The sequence below is a fragment of the Rissa tridactyla genome, chromosome 2, assembly GCF_028500815.1.
Source record: "Rissa tridactyla isolate bRisTri1 chromosome 2, bRisTri1.patW.cur.20221130, whole genome shotgun sequence".
Taxonomy (NCBI): domain Eukaryota; kingdom Metazoa; phylum Chordata; class Aves; order Charadriiformes; family Laridae; genus Rissa; species Rissa tridactyla.
This window is the reverse complement of record NC_071467.1, coordinates 65,056,844-65,073,170: the sequence shown is the minus strand read 5'-3', so window position 1 is coordinate 65,073,170 and position 16,327 is coordinate 65,056,844. Positions and strand designations below refer to the sequence as shown.

The 16,327-nt window shown below is 40.7% G+C and overlaps 1 protein-coding gene across 8 annotated transcripts in view; it reads left to right on the top strand.

Annotated features, from left to right (window-relative positions):
* The window catches only part of MBP (myelin basic protein), a 121,788-nt gene that overhangs the window by 53,611 nt on the left and 51,850 nt on the right, over positions 1-16,327 (top strand). For all 8 annotated transcript variants that reach the window (XM_054191051.1, XM_054191049.1, XM_054191045.1 and 5 more), the window contains one exon: positions 7,135-7,225. In XM_054191051.1, the coding sequence (XP_054047026.1) occupies positions 7,135-7,225 (91 nt within the window). The remainder of the gene's footprint in view (positions 1-7,134; positions 7,226-16,327) is intronic.

Sequence of the window (16,327 nt, the reverse complement as noted above, 5' to 3'; positions counted from 1 at the left end):
TGGGACTGGGGGAGGAAACAGCGAGTCATAGCTCTGTCCGTACTTGTCTGAATTTTAGGTGATTCACGGTCAGGTTTCCTGTGTACGGTTTCAGGATTAATGTGCACAAAGTGAAAGGCACACTACAGGAGTCTGGCTTCAAATTGAAAATATTGATCCCGGAGCGTGTTTTTGTGTCTAGTCTTAACTTGTTTTGCAAATTCTTTGCTGTTTTATGAGAATTCCTGATTCTGGCAGCGTCTTAGATTACCTACATAGTAACAGGTCGCTCACATAGCTTTTCCTCTCCCTCTGCCGCTAAGGATAGAGTACGTGAATTTGGGTTTCTTGGGTTGGTTTTCTTCAGGTCACGATATTCATGGGAAAACCTTGATTCTTGCACAGGGTTCTCTGTCCTGGTTTTTATTTTCTTTTGTCTCTCAAATGAACTTTGTCGTTTTAGCACTTTGCTCCCAAATGCAATTAGCCTCTGTCAGTGGTATGGGCACAGTAATGTAATCACTTGTTTTCTCCCTGTCACATGCTTGAACCTCCCTCCTCAGCATTAGGGGAATATTTTACAGACAAGTAAAAGCTGCCTAGTAGCACACAGTGGATCCATTAGTTGTTTTTTACCTGTTACATTCTGAGCTGAAGAGATTTTAGTTCAGTTATAAAATATGAGAACCACAGAGTGGTTGAGGAACCTCTTCTCAAAATGAAATAGAATTGCTATAAAGGCAAGATATCCGGTGTATTAAACCCAATTTCTAAGAACTTCTCCACAAACAGAAGTAGTTTTTTAAATGCCTTTTGTAAACGGAGGGGAACACATAGCAAAATAGTGTGGAACTGGTGATGGGGAATGTAGCAGTTTTTTGAGTTGGAATTCAGTGGTTTTTACTGCAGCCTCCCAGTATCTTAAGGTTTTAAAATAGACTGAATGCATATCTTCAAAGACCTGGATAGTATGTTTGAGGCATCTCGAACCTTTTTCAAAGGGCCTTTGTCTGCCTTGGGGGTTAGCGATGGGATCCTTTTGTTTGAAACGTCTTTTGAAATTCTCAGTCGGTGATATTAGCGGCAGTAGCACTGTACTGTTGAAGCTGAGAGGAACAGATAACTGTCCTTAGAAAACTTTAGCCCTCTCTCTTTCCATCACTCTGTCATTTTTTTCATTCTTTTACCTTAAATAAGATTTTGACACATGCGCAGGAACATAAGAATAATTATTCTATATAGAAGTTACTGAGTAGAGGATATTTTTAGTATTGTATTTCAGAAACAATGTAAAGAATCTGTAGAGGCAAAAATTAAACTCAGAATATGAGGCCTAGGAGAAAACTGGAGATAATGATTGTGATTAGCTCGCGGTTCAAAAGAGCTATTTTATTTATCTGAAAATTAATAGGAAAAATTGAATCCTTTTCATGACTGGTGGGGACTGAAGAACGAACTGATGTAGGAGTTCCTGGAACCCTTTCAAGAGTTTGAAGCTGTAGAGATAAGAAGAGCCCAGCTTCAGTCTGGCGTAATCCTGTTCTGAATGATAGCAGTAGTCTTGCTCGGGGAGTACGAATTAGCCCATATGGCATTGTGAAATTCACCATTCACGTTCTGTGCAGGAAGCTGGTGCCTGCAAGCATGTGTATGAGTTTCTGTATTAATGAAAAGAGGGTTGGAAAATCTCCACTGAAAAAAAAAAAAGAATTAATGGGTGAGTTCAGGAAGATGTTTGACATTAACATACTCGTTAGTGCAGGTCCAGGAGATCTCTGCCCACCTGAAGAAGGGCAACTACCGTTCCATGCATTCTTGCTGCTAATAAGGGCTGTCCACAGCATCTCATCTGTTTGATTGTGTTAAGCTGTGCGTGTACAATTCCCCACAATGGATGGGAGATAAAAACTTTTGAGACTGATGGACGTCTCTGAGAAGAAAATAACAAGGAACTTCTCCAGCTTTCATGAGAGCAACATTGTTAGTACTTAATCTGGGGATGCAGAATCCAAAAGTGGCAAAGAAAACGATCACAGGATTTATGTCCTGGCCTGCCGACTGCAACAGTATTTGATATTTGGAGAAGCATTTGTGCATTTGATGAACTTATTGATACATGGCTCTCAATCATGTTACTGTCACAGTTTTGAAGGAGCACATACCCATGGTTTAAGGATTTCTTCTTATTTTTTTCCCCCGGAACTCTGTGGAAGATCAGTTAGTTCTGTTGAGAAGAGGCAACATATATAATGTCCTGAAGGTATACTGTAACCTGAACATCATACATATGTTTTGTGGATATTAAATGAAAATTAGCCTTGCATGGTAGAATTTAGGTGAATATCACTGCGGAATTGGAAGTTAGGAATATTTTGCTGAGTTCTTCAGCTGAGTCTGGAGCTGCATGATCTACTGCTATGGATATAGTATAGATTATCAAGATTGTTACTGCCTGCAACAATGTACCCTTTTTCTGTTATTCCAAAATGGAGGTTTATTGCCAGTCAAATCTGGGTTTATCCAGTAGAAACTCGTCTGTCTTTTGAGGTGGTGTTTGTTATTTATGTTAATTTCATAAATGTAGCATAGGGTAAGAATCAAGTGTTTACCATGCCCCTGGTTCTGCTAGGTGTCATGGACTTAAGTGCAAGGAAGGTAACATGCTATGGACGGGAATAAATGAATGAATGAATGAACAAGAATGAGAGAAGGAACTGGAGAAATAGCTATGCTGCCAAAGCAGCAGTTCACGCACCCATGGTCTGTGTTGTCTTGCTGCAGTTAGAACTTTTGATGTCAGTGTGGCACTTTTCTGAAAATAAAGGAAATTCCAGTCTGTTTTCATTTGTGCCACGGGGATGGAGCTACACATAACTAGCTAAGTACATAATAAGAACACAGAGTAGATTGTAAAAGGCAGGAATGAGAGCACAGACAATACGAATCTCTCTTTCACACTGGATTTCTGTAATTCTCTTTTAGATGTAACACTTCTTGAATAATTGTTTGATTTCCGATGAGAATTTTTAACTTTTCTGTGTCTTTTTGTCACTTGCAAAATGAAGTCATCGAGTAACAGTTTTATGGTTAAAGGAAAAGAAACAAGCCTTTCCTAACTAGTAGGCAAAAATGGCAAGGTAGTTAAACAGCTGGCTTGAATACTCCAGAGTACAATTTTCCATTTCCGAGTTCTATGTTTTCTTGAGGACGTAGCTGCTTCAGTAAATGTAATATGCTTCACTGCACTTTTTAATCTGGCCTGGTACTGTAGTGGCTGCAGAACACAGCTCATTGTAACTCAACATTTTTTAATATTTTCCGCTTAGATCACCTAAATAGGCACCAAAAGCAGCAAAATACAAATAGCCTTGCTTCTTGCTCTTGGTATGTATAGCCAAACATGACTTTTGATATTGCTATTTGTTTGTTGCAAATATTTTGATAGCTAGCTCTTATTTGTATATTTACCTATCAAAGCTTTAAAAAGTTGTGTAATATGGAGACTGTGATGTTCACTTGGCCGATAAACCAGGTGAACTGAGTTACAAGGCATTGGTGAGCAGCTACAATGGGAAGCAGGGCCAAAAGGGTCTTGTAAAACTGTGGCAGATTATAATGCAATTTCTAATTTTTATCAGGGCTGAGTTAAGAGCAGCTGTATATGTACATATTCACTTATATACAGTTGCAGTTTACATGCACATCTTATTTTGTAACTGCTTTAAGAAATGATAGAAGTTTTTCTAGTCTGTGACAAGCTGTTACGGTGCAGTAGATGCTGGCTTGCTACTTAGGTGTTTTATGGTATTTTGGAACACGAGCAGCCCAATTCATATAAGAAATGCAACTCCAGTCTGCTTTGGTAGTGATCTTGGTGCTCTGTGGCTTCTCTCCTGATGTTAGAACACCTGCAGAATGGGGCACGTCCTCCTCACTTTTTCTGAAGTACAGGTTGGAGGCCTTAGTTCAGAGAAGGGTCTGAGCACATTGAGAACACCCATCTCATCTCAAGAAATTTGACTTGACTTCCAGTTTAATGATAGTTTTTGTGGTGGTTGAGGAGATGACTGTGGAGTGAGAGTGAGTTTTTGTGAATATAGGCCTATATAATACTTATTTCATGCTAAAATCAGGTGTAATCTATAGTTCTTGGGAACTGATGCTGTAATATAAATGTATTTTGCCTGTCACTTCTGAAAGTGCATTGCGTACTCAACCTGAAAGTAAGAGCTAGTTAGAATTATATTTACTATGTTATGTACAAAGGGCCTTTATTTTATAACCAACCACAAGCACTTTACAACTGTAGGTAAGGAATCCCTCCTGGCACAGCTCAAGCAGTGTAAGGGAACGTGTTCTCAGTTTTTCTGTTCGTTGATTGGAAGGATAGAGACACTTAAGAATTTTTAGAACACTGGAAAAAAGAATTAAGCAGCTGGCTAAATCTTGTGTTTTAAAATGCTGTTTTATCATATAACTTGTTTTAGTGCATCTGGATCATCAATTTTTCTTTCTCATATTGTTTTTGGTAATACTAATACTAGATATGCCAGTAATAATGTGTTGTGTAAATTATTTTAGTGCAAATAATAAAGCAAAGACACCTTTTCAGAAGTTAAATTCTCTGTAAGAAGCCATGCCAAGTGGATTTACATCCAGCCGTGCACTGTCATGTTTTAGGCTGATACATCACACAACTTTCCTGTCAGCGTCTTGGAGCTGACATCTGTCAACACCAACATTGTGGCTTATCCAGGGAGCAGACAGCACAGCTGCTGTGTAGTTCTTCCCAGTGATTTAACTCGAACCAAAATATCTCAGGGCTCAGTCTTTCTAATTTCCCTGAGACTGCCAAAACCATGTTTTTAAAGTGAGGGATGCAAACATCTTCCTAGTAAGAACTTGGAGTCACAACTCATTTCATAGGCATCACTGAGTATCTGTTGGAGTGTTTTGTTGCTACTGCTCTTGGTGCCTTGCAGCAGGTTACAGACTTTCAGCTGTTTCCCAAGAGGAACAAGAGCATGAGGAACAGCAATCCCTCTCCTTCTGTGCTACCAGCTTTACCATACACTCAATACGGTGGAATACATTTGAAAATGGAGCTAACAAGCACTGTCTTTACAAAACCGAGAGCAATAGCTCTCGTCAGGAGTTCAGCTGTCCCCTTCATCTGGGAAAGCCTGAACTTGGTTTGATCATCTAATTTTGTATGAATTTTGTCTCATACACGATGGCACAATTTTTAGTAGCTTTTTGCTTTGGGATTGGCTCACTCTGCTGTAGCAGATGTCCTCTTCTGCTTTTTTCAGAGTTGAAGGCTGTCCTCCATCTCTTTCTACAAAGAAGATGTAGTTGAGTTGCTGCTCACTATAGAGCAACTAAAATAGGATGGTGAACCCAACTTCAATATGCAGCTTACTGAATCAGTGGCCTCTACACGCAGGTGGTTCTGTAAACCAGTACAGGTGCTGTGGACCTTGGCATGTGTCCCTTGTGCGTGTTGACAGCACGTAACACATTGCCAACTGGGTGGCTCCACAACTTACAAATTATATCTGTGGGGACAGGGCTTAAGTATTTGTGCTGATCACAAAATTGTTTACCCAAAGGAAGTTGTCTCCCAGTACAGGCACTGCTAGTTTCTGCCTGGGTCCCTCCATCTTCCTGAGGGACACTAGTTAAGCCAAACCGAGGTGAGCATCTGCTAAAACTGACTTGTCTCCTCAGCTTTGAGAGAGACATAGCTGATGGGTTTTCTGCATGGGATGCTCAGGTTGGTGCCTTGAGGGAGTGCAGAATCCTTTCTCTTCTGCAGGTTTTTCTTCCTCTGAAGCACAGTTTCTCCGTTCTTTCCTGTTCTCTCTGCTATTTCTGTTCTTGACTGTTGCTGTGTGACACCAGTAGGTTTCCTAGGTCTTTCTTTTTTCCTAACAAAGCTTGCTGTCTTCCTTCAAAGTCTCTTGAGTTTATGTGCCCTAAGTTTGTACTCCTGTGTTCTATAGGGAGTTGACAGACTTAATCTACCTGTCATCTTATATCTTCTGTGTGGTTATTAATAGGGGGAAATAAGAGACCCCTTACAGTTTGGAAGTGTGCTATGTTTCTGAGGGCAGAACCGGTACTTTTCATGGACGGATTGTATAGCAGCATTTTCAAAACATAAGTCAGAATTTATAAATTGTACAAAGGTAATTTTTCCAAAATGTCAACAAAGTCTTGTGAACAAGCATGTACTTGAATATCCATCCTTTAAAAAAGCATAGGCGTACTACGTTTCTCTTTTTTCCCTTCCTCAACTCTTAGTCAACTCTTTGCAGTAATATTTATATTGCATCAGTCACTTCATATCCATCACTTAACAGCTGACTGTATATGCAGTTTACTATCTGCATTGCTGCAAGCTTGCCTATATGTTTCTCTTGAGTACCAAAGTAAAACGTTTTAAAATCATGAGTTATTTTTTCTTCAGTAGCAATATAAATATTTAAAACTCAGCGTTTCACAGGTTATGTTTTCTTCAGTCTTTTCTAGCTAGGGAATGAAATGCTTTGGCTTCTGGTAGTTTAAGTGCTGAAGCTGTTGACTTATCTCTGGGCCCACTCTAACACCAGGTAGCGCGTTGGCAGATTTGTTTCAGAAATAGATAAATACTCATGCTTTAAATGGTTAAGTATATGAATTGGTTAAAGACTTGAGGATGGCGGCTCCTGAGCTCTCTCTAGCTCACTTACCTTTGCTCTGTAAGGAGAAATATTTGTGCACTATCTTCTGATCTCTTGGTTCACTAAGTCAACAATGGAAGACGCCAATAAATAGAAAATGACATATGAGGAGGAAAAGTGGAAACTTACAAGGATTCTTTCATGGTTCCTAAGATCTCTCTTATTTAGATGTCTTCTCTGTCCCTCCATTTTACGTCCTCTACTCAGATTAAAACAAACTCAAAAAAAAAAAAATCTGTGTTTTCTGAGAGTATTTTCCCATCAATATTTTGCAAAACCACATATATATAGTAAAGATACCCAAAAGCTCTGTGTTAATGATTCTGTATTCATTAAGAATGTAATGTGTGCGTAATTAGGAAGTTTGAAGAATTTTTCTAGTTGATAACTATAAAAGAAGACCTAATCTGAAGAAATGTTTGTTTTACAGAATGCTGAAACCAAGGTGGAGGAAGCAACTAAGGAGAGTCCAAAAGCAGCCAGACTAACACAGCAGTCTTCAGAGGATAATGAAGTATTTGGTGAGTTACTCAGACAACAGAAAAACGTTTTTTGATCTGTTAGTTCAGAAAAGATAATTCCTACAAAGTCCTTGTGATCTGCTTAATGTTGGTGTAGCATTTGAGTGTGGACCGTACAGTTCCACAAAGACCTGGAAAGGTGGAGGAAAGGACCAAGAAGAAAACAAAGAAGGATCAAAGGTCTAAAATACATCATCTGTGAAGACAGATTTGCAGTTGGTTACCACTGACAAGAAAGACTGAATCCAAATCTTCAACAAAATTAAAGGTGTATGCAGTAAGAGGGAACACAAACTTTTCTCTGTCCATGATGAACAGGACAAGCAGTGGATTCTTTAAATTTGCAGAAAGAAAGATTTGATTAAATGTTGGGAAGGGGAATCCTAAAATGAATACTAAAACATCAGGATGCATCATCTGGGAAGTGTGGAGATTTATCCTTTAAAACAGGTTAGACAAGTAACTGTCTAAACTGATGTAATGTAGTTCGTGTTGTGGCAGAAGGATAGACTAGATGACCTCTGAGGATACTTTGAGGCCTAGATTTCAGATGAGCTCCTCGTGATTGTTTTCTGTGAACGCCTCTTCCACCCCCACTCCCCATTCCCCCTTTAGGTTTTGCTGGCAGTTTTATTATTTGATCTGAAAGCAGTATTTGGCCTTTTCTTCTGTATTAACATTTGGAAAAGAGCCAGGGAAACCTTATTGTTCCAACTTCATGTTGATTTTTTGCTAGTAGAACTCCAATAAAAAAGCAGTAGTCTAGCATTAATGCAGGAGAGGTGAGGGCAAGGCTGAAAGTTTAGCAGTTGGTGTAGTATTTAGCTCCATTCTGTTCTGGAGTGGAAACTCAAGATCTGCAGAAGTCATGTGGATTTTATTAAGGCTGACTAGCTTGAAGACTTTCGGATGAGTCAAATATTTTTGAATACAGTAAGGAATTTTTTTCTTTCAAGGTACAGGAGGAATAGAGCATGAATAATTAAATCTTTCTTATGATGTATGGAAACAATGCTTGTGACAATTTTGACTTGTTTTTGTTTAAAATCGGTCTTCCTTAATGAGATAATGTAGTGTGATTGGCACATGAGCCTGAATTCCTGGTATGAATGTTTCAAACACTGATCATATAATGCCAGTGTCTGAAGAATCCACAAGTGGACTTAAGGACTAGCTTTCAACTTTATTAATTCAGTGGTGAGGCTATTACCTCATTTCCTCTACGTCTGCTCCACCAGTTATTTGCAGTAGATCCAGTGCTACTGGTTATAGAGCCCCGCGGCACTGTGTAACATGCATCTCAACCTGTGTCCTTTCTCAATTCGGATCTCCGGTTTTCCTTCTGTGAGAAGGATGGAGACAGCAGAGCAGAGAGACATCTGTCTGCCTTTTTCTACCAGCAAAATCTCAGGCTTTTAAACCTTCTATCTATTCTGATCGCTAGCCCCATGTACCAGTGAACTAAACCAGTAATTAATGAAGCCTGAGTTCCATATGAGGACTGTGAACTTAAAAATGGGAATTAAAAGCCATGAAGTTCAGTGTTGGTAGGCTTAAACTCACCACCCAGTGATTCAGACCCCCACTACAGATTCTTTTACTAATTTAAGAAGGTCGACATGCAGTGTACTACATGTTCTTTAAAGCTAATGATTTACTAACAAATTGCTAAATATTTCCATGTTCCAAATCTGTGAACTGAACTGCTTATCTAAGATAACCAATGATCAACCTTTGATAACTTGGCACCACAAGGAGGAAAATTTCTTTCCAACTCGAAAACCAGTCAGACTATACCGTCTTGTATCAACCCTTTTACCACTTTCCAAATGAAAGTCTGGTTTGTTTGTCGTTTTTAAGATTAGATCAAAATGGGGGGGGGGGGGTGGGAGGAGAGGAAATATGGTGCAAATGGAGTCTGTAATCTTCTTTTTCACCCTGGTCAAGTGAGGAGATGAAAGTGGTCTCAAGGTGCAAATGAAACCACTTTGGTGTGAGACTCCCTGAGAGTCAGGGAGAAAATTTTGGCAGATACAAGTTTTATGTCTCTGAGAATGACACTGTTGTATATACCTGCCTTTCCCTGCACTTCTGGGCAATTTCTTAAGATGTTCAAATCCATCTCATAGGGGATAAACGATAACCTTGAAACAGTTTCCCCTAGGTGAGTTATTTGTTGTCCTGTGACTTAACTGATTAGATTACAGACCCTGCTCAGTTTTTCTCCCACTGGCTTGATCTATTTCAAGCCGTCCTTCATTTCTTTGTTCTTTCTCCCCAGTGATGTTAATTATAACAAGCACCAAGTATGCATCAGGAGTTGGTTAATTTATAGCTTGGGCTTTTACTAGAGTTTCTCTTCTGAAGAATTTTAAATAGCCTTGGGTCTCTTTGAGTGGGCGCAACCTTCCTTTTTCATGTAGATTGCTGTCTTCTGTGCCTTATTTCTGTGCTTTTCACAAAGATTTCTGTCCCCAACTTTCTCAGGACAATGACACCCCCTACAGAAAGGTCAGCGCAGGCGGCAGAGAAGTCGGTTCCTGCCTGAGGAAGCCCCTGAGCTCCCTTCAGAAAAGGGGGCGGCACCCCTTGGGTGTGCAGCGGCCGCTCGGAGGAGTCGGGTCCCCCTGAAAGCACTGGTTGTCCCTCTCCGCTGAGCCACCCGGTGGCAGCAACTCCCAGTCCCTGGCAGCCACCAGAGTGCCCGGACTGCCAGGTCCAAGGCTCTTCAGCAAAGGAGTCGGAACGCTCTTGCTTTCCTCCTGTCTCCCCCCCCCTCTCCGAGGTTAGTGTTGTCTTGGGCCAGGTGACAACATGGTTTATCAGGAGCAGGGAACCTTCTGTGCTGTGGGCAGCACGGAATAGGTGCAATTACTAGAGACTGTTATACAGAAGATGTCAGAGGTAGACGTGCAATTTGAATACAGCAGTTTCTTTTTGGAAATGCTTTCAGAGTAAGCGTGGTTTCTGCAGTCCCTATCAGCGGGGTACAGTTTTGGAGGCAAGCACAGTACTATTGAATGAAAATGTTGTGGCGATAAAGACCCAAGTGTGGATATATCTCGTTCAAGTCTGCTAGACACTTTGTAAATAGGAGTAAAGATTGATCCACTGCTGTGGAGGACCACTTGTGAGTGAACATGAATTTCTTAGTTTTCTTCTTCCTTTTCATATGAGTTGAAATTGGGAATTACCATTCTGGAGGGTTTGGGGGGTTTTTTTTTGCATTTCTCTTTAATATTTATTTTTATACTGGGGTATAGCTGAAATGTCAGTATCAACAATGGAGCCGCATTGTACTAGCTGCTTTACTAAACAAACAAGTTAGGTATGTCCTGTTTTGAGAGCTAATTCTCAAAGGTGATGAACTTTTTATAGAAGAGGGTAGAGTGGAGAAATGGAGCAGAAGGGCAAGGATATGGGAGAGAAAAGAAATCTAGTCTGTACATGGTATTTGCAACTATGAAATTCTGAATTAACAAGAGTTAGTTTTGTTTGTCCTTTGAAAGGATTTTCTTGTGACACCCAACAGGGTTCTGTTGTCTGATGTAGACTGAATATGCATCTGTGATGTGGAACTAGAATGTCTTGCTTGCTACAAACTTCTGTTGAACTTGCACGTAGTCATCATGGTCTCTGTTGCAACCAGTATGTAGTCAAAAAAGGATCGTGAGTGACATCTCAGTCCAAGCGAGAGAAGAAAATTGCCAAGTACAGTGCTGTGTGTTTAAAGAAATGAATTAGGAGATGAGTGCTGACCTTACTTCCAGCGATACTTTTCGGAAGTTTATTAGATCCATTGCTACTCTGCAACTGGGAGGCTAAAGCAGAGGGACAAAGTGCCTGTCATTCTGACTGGGAAGATTGGACCTTCGTTTGGTGCAGTCCCTGACTGCGATAACTTGGAGAAGGACAAATGCAGATTTTTTCATTGATAATTTTTTTTTCCATAGGACTGAACTAGCATAAAATTACAAGTAAGGAAAAATTCTCCATGGGGAAACTGTGATTTGACAGCATATTCCTCTTTCTGACAGCAATGAAAAGTTAAAGTGTACTAACTTTTCAAGTCATGATCTTCTCAAACAGGAAAGTTTCATTTCTATCTAGTAGATCAGTGCTAAAATTTTATCTGTGGAAGCAGTCGTGGTTCTTCATGGCTTAGTGCTTTCTAGTGATCCCTGCTGTGTGGCTGGAGTTGTACTGTGGGGTGTTGGGGTTTTTTGTTGTTGTTGGGGTTTGGTGAGGACGTTTTGTGTGTTTTGTTTATATAAAAAAGGCAAGTATGGGAAAGTGACACTGAATGCAGAACCATCCGTCATTCCGCTGTTTCTAATTGCAGTGCTGGGTACATCCTGAGGTATCTTTTGTATGCAGAGCTCAGGGATATAGCTAGAAACCATACATTCAGCACAATTCCACGGTGACCCTGACTGACCCTGAGTCATTGCTCATGCTGATGCCTGCTTATGTGTCCTACGCAGAATGTCCTGTGGATATTTGTATAACTCTATGCAGGTTCAAGAACTTCTGTCTCCACGAGATTTCCATCCGTAATGATTTGACAGATGTAGTCACACCCACTGTTGGCCTCCCTTAACATGGTAGGACAAAGGTGCCGCAGTTGCTGCAGTCCCACTGTGTGCACACTTAGGAATTTTTCTGATGCTGAGTATTGGATACTAGTTTTGGTTTGGGTTTTGTTTGTGGGTTTGTGGTTTTTTTTGCAGTTGGGGATTTAATGATGGTATATAAAGCCCATTCTCCCAAAATAATAGGCAGTGTCGATCTCTTACAAATTAACAAGTGGTTGTACAGAATACACTTACAAGGTGGGAATATATGTGATTGTGTGTTGTATCTCTATGGATTTCACTCTCTTATTGTATCCATTTTTGCTTTTTGATCCTTTTTTATAAAAAGAAGGGGCAGAATGCAAAAGGAGGAGCTGGAAGGCATTTGGCAGCTCTTGGCTGCACAATGCCTTTATCAGGAGGTGGTGCGGTCATGTCAGGAGCTTCCTAAAAGCTGAGGGTTATTGTAGTTCAGTGACCTTCTTACTGGGAAGCTTCTCTCTTTGTAAACACGATCAATTGTGGGACACAAGCTATGACTTTAATGCAAAATAATGGCAAGCTTACATGAAAAAATCAATCTGGTGAGACAGCAAATTGTCCTAAAATAGATGTTATTACCACGGTGCAGTTATTCCCTCTTCCCTCAGAGGTAAATGGGGGAATTTAGTTTCCTGTAGTTTTTCATTGTAAGTTAAGTAATGATTCTGTTGTTCCAACTGTTCACATAATTCCACTTTCCTTCACCATCTCTTTCCTTTTCCCAGTTTCTTGCAAGACTTGGCCTGTCTCCTTCCATCCAGAGGCCACTGGTTTATCCAAATTACAACGGCAAGACTGGATTAACTTTCTGAGATGGAAAGAATAGATTTACATTTTAATAAAAAAATGCTTGGCATCTTTCATGCAGTTGTTGGGTCTCAGAGGTACCGCTCACAGCTTTCCCTTTGTGGTGTGGGGTGTTGTGTTTTTTTTCAGGGGAAGGGCTGAAACTGTTCTTGCAAGATCTTATGTATCATAAAATGCTTTTTGCAAACTATGTGTAGTTTACATATGGACAAGAGAAGCCAAAGACTAGAGAACTGCTGTGGTGGAAAGAGACCCACAGGATTTCAGAGGCAGCAGTTGGCCAATGGGTGGAATTTTGTCTTATTTTAGGGTTTTAAGCTGTTTCTAAAGTATAGATAGTTGCATTTTTTATGTTAATTCTGTGGTTGGCTCATTTTTATGGATTTTCTTTTTTTAACAATAGCATTCAAACATACTTTTTCTGCCAGCCATCTGATGCTTTAAACAGTAACAGTAGCTCTCGGACATCAAACTAGTTAATATGCCATTATAATTAATGTACTGCTCTGGAGTAGCATCTAAACCTTTAGGATTACTTTTAGCATGGCACTGATGTTTGCCACAAAATGAGCGCACAAGCACTTAAGGGCATTTTAAGAAGTCTGATCTGGTATGACTTTTCTTTTTTTCTCGTCTGTACGTCATGCAAGCTACATGCGTGACAGGTTTGAGTTTTTTCTCTTTCATCGGGACTGGAGTTGTAGCTAGATTCGTTAGCATAGACATGGACCTGAGCCAGCGATGCCTGATATATTTTTAGCAGTGCAGGGCTGGTGGGCTGTGCTCGCTTTAATTAATCAGTACAATAACAGTATAATAAATGACTTATTCATTACTTTAATGCTTGCTATACAGTGTACAGGATCTGCTGATTTTTTCACCCTTGTTTATTCAGTGAGCCTGTGTGCCGGATGGGGGGAAGCACAATAGGCATTTACCCTCCTATTGTTATCCAGAGGACACGTTGTAGCTGATTGTAAAAGTGAGGATGGCTAAGGGTGGTCTAATGTCACATGTTGCTGGGTGGTGATATGAGGCCTCTGGCTAATTAGCTAGCCATGAAAACAAGTTACTTCTTTCCCAGTGTATTTTGTCGGCTTTGTCCTGTTAGCAGGCTGCAGCCCAAGGGAATATTCTGTTTGCACAGAAGAAACAGAGTCCTTAGTGTTCTCCATCACTGATCCTTATGTACCATCCAGTTTGGTTAAGGCAGGATTTTATCTGTAAATGAATTAAAAGTGCTTCTGAAAGATCTTTATTTTGGGGAAAGTAGCTGGGATGTTGCTGTTGTCCCATTTCCAGTTTTGTTGAGGCTGAATAAACGCTCAGTTCTGGTTTGAGTGAAACAAGAAGCAGAGTAGTCCTCCGTGGGCCAACCGCTCTTCTGTTGTGTTAGCTGAAACAGATGTTGTCATTAAAGTTTAATTACTGTGTGACTCACTTCTTAATGCAATGGCTAGAAGAGAATCAGAATGAGTTTTTGTACAATCTATTAGGAGAATACAGATATACCAGCTGAGATTGATAATCCTCTTTGTGTCTTAGAAAAATAAAATATGAAAGCCACCTACTTTGGCTTCCAGCCTAGTAAGAATTATGGAATTTCATTGGATAATTCATGGGTCAAATCCATAATACCTGATTTGAGCCAGAATAATGTCCTATTGCAAGAATGGTATAAAAACAATGGATTCTCCTCAGGTTTTCAGTGGTTGGTTGTCCTAGTTAAAAAGAGGCTTTTCGGTGATGGCCTAGCCCTCATAATTACCACTGATTGTGAGGCTCTATTAGGCTGCCCATAGCACACATCATGAGACGGAAATCCTAGCCCAGATTTTTTCTTATCTGAATGCAGTAGATAGAAACCAAGGGAAAAAGGGAATACAGAGGTAAAAGTCTTGCCCTCATAAACCCGGTAGGTCAGTATTAAGTTGGTGCATGCCATCCCGTGTGCTGTCCATCAGGTGAAATTTCAGTTCCTCATCAGGATCAGGTGTCCCTAAGAAATTCCATCTTGGATTTCTCAGTGGTACTTCCCTCTCACCCCCCTATTTAAGCCTTGTTCATTGGCAATCTTGTAATTGGCTCTATTGACTGGCAAAACTTATAAAGATGTGAGTTGAACTTAAAAATCCATCAAGCTGTCCTTCCAGCATTAAAGGGATGGGCTGGAGTATGAAAAGAGCTGTGAAATTTCTTATGTTCAAGTTGTTGACCAAAGAGTGTGGAAGCGTGGCGACAGAGGTGTTGTAGGTGCATCAGTGTCAGGAGGATGGGGCCAGTCTTTTTCTCAGTGGTGGCCAGTGACAGGACAAGAGGCAACAGGCACAAACTTGAGCATCGGAAGTTCCATCTCAACATGAGGAGGAACTTCTTTACTTTGAGGCTGACAGAGCACTGGAACAGGCTGCCCAAAGAGGTGGTGGAGTCTCCGTCTCTGGAGATATTCAAAACCCACCTGGATAGGTTTCTGTCCAGCCTGCTCTAGGTGACCCTGCTGTGGCAGGGGTGTTGGACTAGATGATCTCCAGAGGTCCCTTCCAACCCCTACCGTTCTGTGATTCTGTGGTCATCTTGTCCAACAGCAGCTCCTCTGCCGAAATATCAGACTTGGTATGTGATGAGTGTAGTTCTGGAAGGGAGACACAAGCAGCAGTAAGCCCACCGTGAAAGGAATGACAGCATATTGTAAACACCCCATGCAAGCTGCTTTGGTGGTGACCTTGACAAAATATTTTTATTTCTATGCTGAGTTAATCTAAATCGTGCTGCAGCCTAACGTATGACATTTGCAACTGTGTCTGCAAGACTGAAAATGAATCTGACGGTGGTGGAGAGTGACAGCAAGAAGGAACGCGGAGCTTTTGAATGAGTGAACGAAAATTTGCAGGACTTGGGATCGGTCGGCTTCCCCTTAGTGCTCCCATCTCTGTACCCCGGAGCTGTGAAATTCCAGGGCTCCAGTACCATGTCAGGCAGCACATCCAACCCGTACTTGAAGCTATGGCTTTCCAGTAAGCATTTATTCAAGAAGGCTGACTGTGGTTTGGCTTAACTCCTTCAAATACGTAGCTTGGCAGCACTTATGCAATAGTTCAGTTTTGTGGGCGTGACTTTGTCCCTTTAAGTGCTGACAAGGAGGCACAGAGCAGGAATTCACATCTGAGGTATCTATTTCTGACGAGGAAAATAGAAGTGAAAAGGATTAGTATTTACTGGTGTGCACGCACTGGTACTTGTACAGAAACATCCTGGTGGCGACGAGACTGCAGTCGCTCACAAGCCTTGCGAGGAGCAAGGAACAGCCATGATAATGCTGTTCTTTATTTTCAGTTCTGTTCAGAGCAGGCTCCCTCTCTAGAGCCTTCCCTATGCTTCCCTTCCCTGTTGCCAATGAAAAGCTTGGCTTTCTGCAGGCTTTTTAACATTCCCACTTAATTAGAAGGAACCGTTTTTCTACTTGATACAAAGTATCTCCATCAAAACAGGAACTTTAGATTAGTCTGAGTCATTTTTAATAGCTGTCATCCATTGTGAATTTTATTTATTTTTTTTTTCCCTTTTGAGCCTTCTTGCTGTAGCATCTTAAAATTTCTGCCATGTGTGATGTTAACCGTGGAAAACCAACAATGTCCCTGGTAGTGCTGACAAGGAGGATTTCAGCAGAAATCAGTATTTT